Below are 11,090 nucleotides of genomic sequence, written 5' to 3'. Positions count from 1 at the left end.
TCAGGCCTCAGTGAAGAGCCAGGACAAAAATTTAGCCCCAGCTGAAGAGAGGGATAACCCTAGGAGACTGAATACAGAAGATGATCGAATAGGAGATGCACGATTGAGGCTGTCCTTTCCCAAGTAAGGGGATTCTTAGACACTTTGTCAGCAAGACCTTCTGGTTTCTGCAATAGAAGGAATGGGCTTTGGTTAAAAGAATGAGGAGCTTTTTCTCAGTGACTTTTTCCCAGGAAGAAGGGCAAGGAGCAGGATGGTCCCCTGAAAATAACCAAGTCAATGTCATCCTCTCTGTGGAACCCAAGCCCAGGTTAAGGCAGAGCTGTGTATGAACAGGCAGTGGGGACACTGAGCTAGCAGGGTGTCAGTCATGGGCCTGATCCTGGAGAAGAATATGGGCATTAGGCGTGGACCTCATGCACAGAGGAAAGTCAGCACCAGGAGGACCGTCAGGCCCAGGCAGAGCCCTCAGATGGGCCTTCTTGTGACTACAGGGCTCTTTTCTATCCAGATCCAAGGAAAGTGACAAATGCCCAATCAAGCAGACTCTGAGGGCCAGAGTTGTCTCGGCAACGACAGGCAGGTCAGAGATCAGACCAGACGTTCCTAGGAAACTGTGAATTTCAAGAATCAGTAACTGTGTTCAATGCCTCATTGGGAGCCTGTGTACCCAGCCAGCCCTGCTAGCATGGGCTAAGGATGCCAGGTACCTCAGGCCACCCTCTCTACTGCACCAGGCCATATCCTTTGGGATGTGTCTCTTCTAGTCATCCAGAGAGCCCTCCTCTATCCAATCTTAGAAGGAAAATTTTCTCAAGGGGAAATTTCAGTCCATGTAGTGAAAATCCATCAGTTCTCATGCTGGCACATCCTTTGAAGAAGAGGGTCTCTGTTACTCATAACTAAGGATATTTATTATTTCCAAATATATTTGTTCTAATAGCCAAATGCCGTTTTCTGTCTGTGCTGTGTTTAGGGTATACATTTAGGGAATCCCAGGAGTCTGGGCTTAAAGGCAGGAAGGAGTTGTCTTTAGCTCTTACTGAGGGCCTGCTTGGGCTTTTCAAAGGTGACCAGGGGCCTAGAGGGAAGTTGATAGTGGCACTGCACACCCACCCCCATCCCAGTTTCATTGCTCCTGCTCAGATGTCCTATTTTTAAAATACTTTATTTTTTTTCCATAATACTGTCATTACAAAAAAATACAAAAAAAACTACTATAAAAACATTCAAGGGCTTGTCAAAGTGAGAAAATCTGAAGACCCCATTCCAGGACCTGGCTGAACCAGTCTTTCTCCCAGCTCCTTCACTATTTGACCTTTATACAACTGTGGGGATGGGGTGGGGTTACACAGGCATAACAGGGCTGGAAATTCCCCACACAGCCTCTGAGATGGGTAAGAAATAAGTAGCTTCACATATCACAAAAGTGGGATTTGGAAGTTTGAGGGTGGCTAGGCCCTGAGTTCAGAGGTGTGGGGAGAAACCTGTGACCCTGAATCTCTTGGTGGAGAATAGCTGCCACCTACTCCCAAAGCCCTTTCCCTTCCTGATGAAGGCTGGGAGATGGACACTGCTCCCCACCTCTTAGCTTTAAAACAGCAGGCACCCCCCTCCCCTCCCTCTACCCTTGCACACACCAAGAGCAGGAGTGAGGACAGAGCTTCCTACTCTGTGGCGTGTAGGCAGGGGAGATTTTGGGAGGCTGCTGAGGGCCTTGTTCACCTCCCTGCCCCAAACAAAAAGTGTCTCGTGCTCAATGGCCCTGTTCCCGGGGTACTGTCTTGTGATCTTCCCTTCCAATCTCAACCCCAGAGAGGTGCAAACAGCTCTTGGTGAGTGGTTCATGTGCGTGAATATGGGTGTGGTAACCTTGGTTCTCTGAGTGTTGGACACTGTGGTCCTGGGGTGGGGGTGGTGAAGCAGTATCCTTTCTATTCTCTTCCTCCCCCAGCAGGAGGAGGCCAAAGAGAAGAGAGAGGAAAGGTATCAGCAAAGCTGAGAGAGGAAGGAGGACATGCTATTTACAGGCATGGACAAGGAATCTCTAACTTCAAGTAGCACTCAGGTCACTCTCCAGCCACTGGAGTAGGAACTGGATTCAAAGCTAGTGACATGAAAATTTACCCTTGGACTGGGCCAGCTCTTCCCACTCCCCTACTCCCCTAAGGCAGCCCAGCTTTAAGGGAGTCAGGGACAGGAACATTTTCCTGAAAACCAATAGCCTTTTTTTGCATTTAGAAAAAGTTGCCAGTATCCAGTGGACATTGAGCTGGGTGCACATGGAGTGGGGATAATAGGGGGTATTGCTGTGGTAGACTCTGGGCTGGCTGGGCAGAGCCTAGGAACAGGGTAGATGCTGCTTGAGGATTTGTCTTGTCTGTGGTGTTAATCTGTCTGGGAAGCGAACTTTGAACTCAACAATGAGGTCTCCCCGCTGGGTGGGCACCTTAGGGAAGGGAAGCCCCTCCCCACGGAGTCTCTTCACGGTGCCTGGTTTGATGACGTCATTGCAGGGCAAAGGGATCACTCGGCCATCAATGGTGGGAATGTTCACGGTGCAGCCACATAGTGCCTGCGGAAAAATGAGGCAGAGTGAGGAAAATGTGGGAGTAGAGTGGGAAAGAAGGAAAAAGACTGAAGTAGGAAAGAATGGCCCAGCTGGTGGGAAGGAACGGGAACATCTCCCCCAACAGACACACACACACAAACAAACACACATACACACACACCCTGCCACAGGCCCCACCTCTTTGAGGCTGATCAGGGCACTGTAGAGCACATTGGTACCATCTCGACGGAAGTGTGCATGGGGTTTGTCTTTGAGCACGAAGACGATGTCGGCAGGGATATTGTCAGGCGTGGCATCACCCTCTTTGGGGAAGGTGATCTTGGTGCCTTCCTTCCAGCCACGCTTGATGACAATGTGGAGGATCTTGTCCTCGGTGCGCACAGTTCGCCCATCAGGGTTGAGGCGCCGCCTTGTGATCTTCATGCGCTTGGTGGAGCCATGGTAGATCTCCTCCAGGGACACCCGCAGCTCATGTACCACAGGTGGGTCCTGTACCTTGCGCCGAGGGTACAGTGGTTCTGGGGCTCGCCTTGGACCCCTACTCAGCCCATTGAAGCCAAAGCGGCTGAAGGCACCAAATGGGTCCTCATCTTCATCCACATCCATGTCATCAGGGTCAAAGCCACTGAAGGGCCGAGTGGAACGGCTGCTGGCAAAGAAGATATCGAAGGGGTTGGAGCCACCAAAGAAGGAGGCAAAGGTGGCGTGAGGGTCCCCATGAAAGGTGTAGTGAAAGGAGCCACTGGAGCCACCTGATGTACCACCGCCGGTCTTCAGGCCTAGAGGGGAGGAGAAGTTAGGGGCAGTAGTGCTCATCCTGACTCCACCCGAGTCTCTCCACTCTATCCTCTAGCTCCCAAACCATGAGCCTAGAGAAACCCAAACACCCATTGCTGTCGAGTCAATTCCAACTCACAGCAACCCTATAGGACAGAGTAGAACTGCTCCATAGGGTTTCCAAGAGTGGCTGGTGGATTCAAACTGCCGACCTTTTGATTAGCAGCAGAGCTCTTAACCACTGAGCCATCCAGGCTCCTAAAGAGAAAAAAAAAAAAAAAAAAAAAGAAGCAACCTTTAATTCCCCAGAAAGGTCAGGCTAATAGATGAAGCAAAGCCTCAGGCAAGATTAATTTCCATTCTTAATTATATATTAAATAGTAATGCATATCTTGAGGTTTAAAGAGACTGAGTTACCCAATAGGCAGAAAAGCCAGGACTAGAGTACTTAGAGGATGTGAGCTCCAGTTCTGTAATCTTTCCCATGTACCCATGGCTCAAAGACTTCTCACAAAGTGTTGAGTGGCTGGCCTGGAATCACATTACAAGTCATACCTGGCTCCCAAACCTTTGCTTATCTCTAGAGACACAGAGGGCGAGAGACAAATACATAGGATCTGAGCACACAGGGGGCTAGTAAGTAACCTGTCCCAAATGAGGTAGGGACACAGACCAGAAGGGAAGACCATTCTTATTCTGCTTCTGGCAGTGTTTCCTTTTTCCTTGACTTCTGCCCAAATGAGAAATTAGAAGGGTTCAAAACAGCAGGAAAGCTTATTAGCTGAATAATGGAGATGAGGAGCTATTTCTCTAGAAAGAGTTTTCAAATGCTTTGTTCCCACACTCAGGGCTCGCAAAGATGCACAACTCCAGGGGCACCATTCACATATTGTACAGACATAGAATACGATGGGAATGGAGCTCCCTGGAGTTATATAATGCCAAGGCCTACACTCTGTATCTAATGTCAGAGCAACCAAAATGCACAAATCAGGTAACATATGGAGGGTGGCGACCCCAGAACCCAGCTGCTCTCTCAGGCCCTATCTGAAGGGTTCAGATTCCTGGAGGCAGCCTTCATGGGAGTGTAGGAGGGAGTGTGGCAGGGGTGATGGGGAGTATCGGCGGAAATATGGGATGGCATTAACACTGAGAACTAATCCAGAATATGTAGGCTTAGGGGTGGGACACTAGAGGCTAGGGGAAGGGGCTCTTCTCTTTAAGGTGTTTCATCTAGAACTTCGGTTGGGTTTGGAAGCCTGAGCCTAATTAATTAGCCTCTTATTTCCGAGGACCACGGAGCCCTGGTGGCACAGTAGTTAAGCGCTTGGCTGCTAACCAAAAGATCAGCAGTTTGAATCCACCAGCCACTCCTTGGAAACCCTGTGGAGCAGCTCTACTCTGTCCTGTAGGGTCACTATGAGCTATGAGTTGGAATTGACTCCACGGCAACAGGTTTGGTTTTTTGGTTTCCAAGGACATAAGGGCAGATTTGAGTTTCATTAGAGGCCAAGTGGCAGGCAGTTCAGGAACTTGTGGCAACTGCCTCCTCAGCCCTCCTCCAGGACCCAGGGTCTATTCTTTCTATGAGGGGCCCTGGGAAGGGGCTGATTATCATGCAAGTTCAAGAAGTGTGGCAGAACTCAGTGAGAGAGGGAGGTTGGACTGACAATGACAGAAGTGGGTAATTTCTCTCTGTAGGGATACCTATTCTACCACTACCACCCGCTTTTCAAGCCGGGAACAATTTGTCCTCAGCCAGGGCTGCTCACAGAGTCTGTGTACACAACTGCTCTGACTGGCTGTTGGGGAGGGGGCAGGGTGGATAGAAATATAAGCAGCATTTCCAAGGCTGCTTCTTCCTCCCCAGGCCCTGAAGGTCCCTTTAAGGCTGTGCTGCATCTTCAGGGGCCTCTTGGTATAGAGGTCTGCATCAGAATCTGCACTTTGCCCTTCACTTGGGCCTGGTCATGCAGGAGGGCTGGAGTTTCTGGGCAGCTCTCCTACCTCCCACCTTCTTCCTAAACAAAGGTAAGGCCCCAGGGAGGAATGAGTGCAATTCCTAGACAGATCACATGGTGGTGGCATGGTGTCTGCATTGCCCCCCCTCTTCTAGCCCTCCTTTCCAAAGAGAAAAATTTCTTAGCTAGGAGAATACTGGAGATTCTAGCAGATGCCAGTGAATCTGGGAGTTGGCAAGTCTAAGAGGTGAGCAGGGAAAAATGAAAGGAACTAGCAGCATGGAGAATAAGAAGTAGGGGTTGGGAAGACTGGGGTGCACAGAGGATAGGAGCAGAGAAACAAAAACAAGGAAGGGGAACATTCTTTTGAACACCTACTTTGTATTAGGAACAGTACATATCATTAACCCATTTAATTTTGAGGGAGGTGAGGAGGAGGTGAAGAATGTTAAAGAAAGGTGGATGCCGTTAGGGAGGAAGGACAGTTCCTCTCAGGAAGGAGAGCCCTCAGCTGTGACAGTGTCTCTTAATATAGCCTGACAGGTGCTTGTGGCTGGCGGGTGGCAGGCGGCCCTGAGGGGCAGACCCAGAATTAGCAGCTACATCATGCCCGTGGGATGTGCTGGGAGGGGCCACCCTCTCAGAGGCTTTATTTGGACCTTTCCTGCTGCCCTGTGCGTGGCCACCAGCTACCCCAGGGAGGGGTAAGATGCTAGCGGCAGTTCCCTTTCCACCCTTGGATCCTTGCCGCTTCCTCTGGGAGGCAAATCTCCACCTCAGTTCTGCTGACCTAAAAGGGGCAGGGAGGGGAGGGAGGCAACTATCCCTCTAGCTCAGAGCTCCAGTGGTTAATTCCCAGGCTGTTTAAGGGCCAAACTTTTATGCTGATGGATGTGAATGCTCTGTCCTTTGGGAGCCACACATTCCCTCTCCTCAGCCTTCCTCCTCAGCCAATGGAGCAGCAGGGATTTCGGGCAGGACTAATAAGGCTGGGAGGGAAAGAAGGAGGGAGGCCTCTAGCTCTAGCTCCTAATCTTCAGATCTCTCCAAGGCCTGAACTTGAGTAGGGAGAAGGGCAGACAGGCAGGGAGAAATGTGTTAAGACTCGGTAGTGGGTGGTCTCTTCTCTCTTCTGGGTGTCAATGCTGGAACACCTGCCTGCCTCACACCCTCCTCAGCCTTCAGGTCCTTACTATGAGAACTGGTTCGCCCAGGGCCCCAGACAAGGACAGGCATCCAGCATCAGGCTAGAGCACTGCCCTCTTACCTTCCTCCCCATACTGGTCATACAGGCCCCGTTTCTTAGGGTCACTCAGCACATCATAGGCCTCTGCAATCTCCTTGAACTTCTCCTCAGCGTTGGGCTCTTTGTTCTTGTCTGGGTGGTACTTCAAGGCCATCTTCCGATAGGCTTTCTTGATCTCATCCTCGTTGGCCCCGGAAGGGATTCCAAGAATCTTATAATAATCCTTTCCCATCACAGCCACTGGACCGGCACTGGTCTCCTTGTTTCTGAAAGAAACCCAGGGCCAATCCCTGATGCCCCTGTTCCCTTCTGCCTCAGTCCTGCTCCTGATGATCCTACAATCCCTAAATGACTCACTGTGTGACCTTCAGCAGGTCACACCTGTTCCTTGGGCCTTTGTCCCCCATCTGTAAAATGAAAAGTTTGGACTAGATCTCTTCCAGCTCTGACATTCTAGGATTCTGTGATTCCTTCCTCAGCTCCTGGGTTTTCCCAGCAGGAAGCTGGAGGTTGTGACCCACTTCTTGGGTCTAGGCTGAGGCCCAGGTCCTTGGACCAGACTGAAGACCCTGAGAGGCCCTGCTGAGCGAGGCAGAAACCATGGACTGACAGACCTATGCACAGAACCTGGTGAAGATCAGTGTGCTGGGTGAGGTCACTCGAGCATCATGGTCTCCTACGCCATGCCTCAGGCGTGGTGCCCAAGCTGAGGGCAGCTGGGGCAGTGGCTCAGGACTGGAGACGGACCTGGGGATTCAGTCAGCTGTCCTGGCTCAGCCAGAACTCAGCCAGGCTGAGTCAGGATGTGGGTGCCTGGAGTCCTTTCTGTCACTGGAGATCCCAGGTCTCCCTGCCCCCCAACCCACCCCTCACGTGTGACTCAGATCAGAGAATGACTCACAACCTTTGGAAACTGCTGCTTCTAACTCCATCATTAATAAGGGGGTGACACTGTCCTTCCCCTAACCAGGGCAACAGTTCCCTTTATTCATCACCCAATGTCTACACACAAAACTGTGTGAAGACAAGTCTGTGCTGCCTAAGCACCTGTGTTGGTGAACAAAAGCATCTCAGGGGTAAGGCCTTTTTTAACCCTAGTTGTTAAGAGATAACTGGGCATTAACCACCATTTCTTTAATACCTTCTCTACCAGTTCCTCCCTCTCACCTGCCCCCAGTGGTTCAGGATCTGGCATAGTGCCAGACCCACACTCCTTCGATGGTCCCTTCCAGGCTAGGTGCAAGGGCATTTGGTATGTGAGGAAGAAATATAGGGCTCTAATTCTTCCATTATTACTCCCCCCACCCATGTGTTGGTGGTGGTGGATATGAAGGGAAGGGGACTTTACTCTAGCTGGAGCTATTTGAGGGAATACCCAGAAGCCATTCTTCAGCCCTTTTGAGATTTGGCCAACTCCTGCCAAAGCTGGGAGAATCAGAGTCTTTCTAGCAAGGTCCTGGGCTGGCAGCCACAGCTGAGTCCTGTCTTTCTGCCTCTGACTGCTTCACATCAGTGAGGTGTATTAGGGTGCCTTGGCAGGAGCCAGGGCTATAACTGGGTAAGGGAGAGGCCTCCAAGGCTCCAGGTAGGCAGAGACAATGGCCCTAGCTCCTGCCCCCACAGGGCCTGCTGCAGGTGGCTGGGTTGACTCACGGTACTGAGAGTCACCTCACTCTGACAAAGAAAAGGCTCCATAAAGGCGGGTACTCCCCCATGCCCCCCACCAGTATGTCACGCCTAGTGGGGGAGGCTGGGGCTGGGGGAGGCAGAGAAGAAAGAGCATCTGGGGGAGGGGAGCCATTTTCGGAAGCAGCAGTAAAAGCTGCCTGAAAAGGAGTGGGGGTGGTAGTGGTGGTGGTCTGCCATCTCTGCCTCAGCCTACACTCTTTCCCCTGGGACTGGGAAGGAACCCTAGCACACCAAGGCAGTGGCCCAGAGAACTAAAAGCAGCTTCTAGGCAATGGGCACTCCACTCCACCAATCCTTCTCTCACTGTCCCCATATTACCTCTTCACTCAGACAACTTCCTCTCTGGCACCCACCTGCTAGCTGCTCTAAAGCCTGTAATTCTCTTGCCTCCACACACACAGAGCAAGGTCTCAGGAACTGCCTCTTTTTCTTCTTTCTCCTTTCCTCCCTCCTTCCCTCCCCTTACCCACAGCCATGTGTTGCAATGACCAAAAAGCCCCATGGCATGGACTGCCTTTGATGGAGAAAAATGAAGAGAATGTTAATGTAGAGGCAGGGATGAAAAACAGGGAGAAATGGCAAGGGTATAGGGAGGGGAGATGATTGATATAGAAAATGAGGTACTGATGGAGGGGAATGAGGAATGATATGGCAATGGCTGAAGTGAAAAATGGGTTCTGACAGGGTTAAGAGGGAGAGACAGAGAAAGTTCAAAACATGGGAGATGTTTGTGGAAAATGGATGCCTGAAGTGTTTGAGATATGAAGAGATGAAGGGTGACATAGAAGGGGGTTCTTGCATGTAATGGGAATGAAATGGAGATGAGATGGAGGGAGCAGGTAGGCAATGGGGGATGGCTGATGGGAAAATTGACTTGGTATAGGTATGAGTGCCCTTCTCCAGAAGGACTTACCGAAACTTTACAAACCCATTCAGCGTCCACGCTCGAAGTTTTAAGGGCTCCAGCTGAATTTTAAACATCAAGCTGGCTAAGAAGTCTTCTCCCCAGAAGTGTGGGAAGCTCCGGAAAGCTCCTCGGGCCTCCTGGAGTGGGGGTGGGCGGGAGAGCACTGTGCGCTTAAACATGCCCAGCCAAGCCCCTCACCTCTGGTGGCTCCACTGGAGCCTGCTTGGAATGCTGCAGCTCTGGAAGCCACCTCCTCAGATTCTCAGAGGCATTTGTCCGGCAAGGCCTGTCTGATAGAGCAGGAGTGGGACTTGATCCCCAGGTGTGGAGTGAAGGGATAGGGTCCAGCAGCACCTGCTCTCAGGTGCAGCAATGTCTGTCTGATGGTGAGTGTATGGTAGTGTGACAATGAGGACGGCAGTGCGAGATTGTGCTTGTGAGTGGCAGCGTGTGTACCTGTGACAGGTGTGATTGTGAGGGCCTGAGAGGCAGTGAGCTCCTCTCTGAGGGGAGGATCCGACCCCAATCCCAAGAACCTACTCAATGAAGTCGCTTACGGGGAGTCTCCTCCCTCGCAGAGGGGCGGGGTGGGGCGGGGCGGGGCGGGGGAGGGCAGAGCTTGGCCAGGACAAAAGACACAGTGAGGAGAGAAGGGGAGGAAGAGAGAAGAGGGGGCTTAGGCGGGGGAGGGTGGTCGGTGATGTCACCGGCGCTGCCTGGCTGGGCCGGCTCAGAAACGCCTCCGCCCCGCGGAACCCAATCCGACCCTTCCCTCCCCCCCCTCGGACGCTGGCTGCCCCCTGTGGGAGCCAAGCCCAGGTCTCGGACATCGAACACCTTAGCAGACCCCGAGTCCCCGGACTCCCACGGCAGAAGAGCCTTTGGGCCCTCAGTGTCCCAACCCCCCTGACACCAGGACCCCTGCCTTCGCGATGCCCCTGCTCCCGGGACCCCCGAGTCCTGGCTCTGCACCCTCACCGGTGAGGAGCTGCGGGCACCGCCGCGGTCCGTCAGACAGCCGCTGCCCCCTCCCCCGGCTCCGGCTCCGGCTCCGCCGCCTCCACTCAGGACAGGAGTCTCTTGCCCGCCGGCCGCCGACAGCGGGACGGGGAACCCGCCCCCACGGCTCCGCCTCTGCGCCGCCCATTGCGCCGTCTGCCCGCCACTCAGCTCAGACTCTGCTGTGATTGGACAGCTTTCAACGAGTAGCTCAGCGATAGCCGCCCATATTCCGCCTCTGTCACCCGGCTACACGCGCACACATTCCGGGCAGTGATTGGTGTGGGTCTGATTGGTGCACGCTGAGATCAATCAATCACACCTCTTCATCATCTTGTCTTGTCATTGGTGAAAGGGACAGAGGGCGGCAACTTCACGCGCCCTTTGATTTTATTGGTTCGTCTGCGGGGCTCAGACCCAAGCCTGGGGCAACTATATTAGTCCAATCTCCGGTTTGAGAAGGGGGGACGTACTGGCCATCGCTTGGATCCCTGGAGAACCTTCTGGAACCTGTGCAACGTCAAAAGCAGCCTTAAAGGAAAACCGCGCCCACCAGTTGGCCGTGACTCTGGGCACTCTTTCCTTTTTTCATTTAGGAGGTTGACTCTGGGAGGTGTAGTCCCTGGACCGGGGTCAAAAGGCCACTCCTTCCTACCTGTCTTCCACAGAGATTAGCCTGAACTGATTTAGCTTTACGTTGGTCCTCATTGACCTTACATGACCCAACTGAATCTCAAAAATGATCTTGATAGAGTTTAAATACCCTTTCATCTCCACTTGTCAGCACCTGGGCAGTTCTCCCCAGGCTCAGCACCTCTGTGATTCCATTTCTGAGTTCCCTTCTCATCCATTCTAACCCCCTTATCCTAACTTCCTTCTCCGTCCCCCATGAGCAGCCCCTTCTCAGTAGCCCCCCCCAAACTAAAACCAAACCCATTG

General features: G+C 52.3%; 1 protein-coding gene across 1 annotated transcript; it reads right to left on the bottom strand.

The window, feature by feature from the left end:
* Window positions 1-1,154: 1,154 nt before the first annotated feature.
* Window positions 1,155-10,257, bottom strand: DNAJB5 (DnaJ heat shock protein family (Hsp40) member B5). Its single transcript, XM_049896664.1, has 5 exons — window positions 10,131-10,257; window positions 9,159-9,442; window positions 6,578-6,822; window positions 2,750-3,351; window positions 1,155-2,575 (listed from the first exon to the last, which is right to left on the bottom strand). Exons 2-5 carry the CDS (start codon window positions 9,329-9,331, stop codon window positions 2,342-2,344), a joined length of 1,254 nt encoding a protein of 417 aa, XP_049752621.1. The 5' UTR covers window positions 9,332-9,442; window positions 10,131-10,257; the 3' UTR covers window positions 1,155-2,341.
* Window positions 10,258-11,090: the final 833 nt, after the last annotated feature.

This window comes from Elephas maximus, chromosome 9, assembly GCF_024166365.1.
Source record: "Elephas maximus indicus isolate mEleMax1 chromosome 9, mEleMax1 primary haplotype, whole genome shotgun sequence".
Classification (NCBI taxonomy): Eukaryota; Metazoa; Chordata; class Mammalia; order Proboscidea; family Elephantidae; genus Elephas; species Elephas maximus.
Note: the sequence above shows the minus strand (reverse complement) of the source record. Positions and strands in the feature narration are given on the sequence as shown.

Excerpts from the sequence above, each read along its gene's own strand:
- DNAJB5 (XM_049896664.1), bottom strand. The coding sequence starts at position 9,331 with ATGTTTAAGCGCACAGTGCTCTCCCGCCCACCCCCACTCCAGGAGGCC. Across the intron at positions 6,823-9,158 it reads AATGGGTTTGTAAAGTTTCG|AAACAAGGAGACCAGTGCCG; the intron begins GTAAGTCCTTCT and ends GGTTTCTTTCAG. Across the intron at positions 2,576-2,749 it reads CCCTGATCAGCCTCAAAGAG|GCACTATGTGGCTGCACCGT; the intron begins GTGGGGCCTGTG and ends ATTTTTCCGCAG.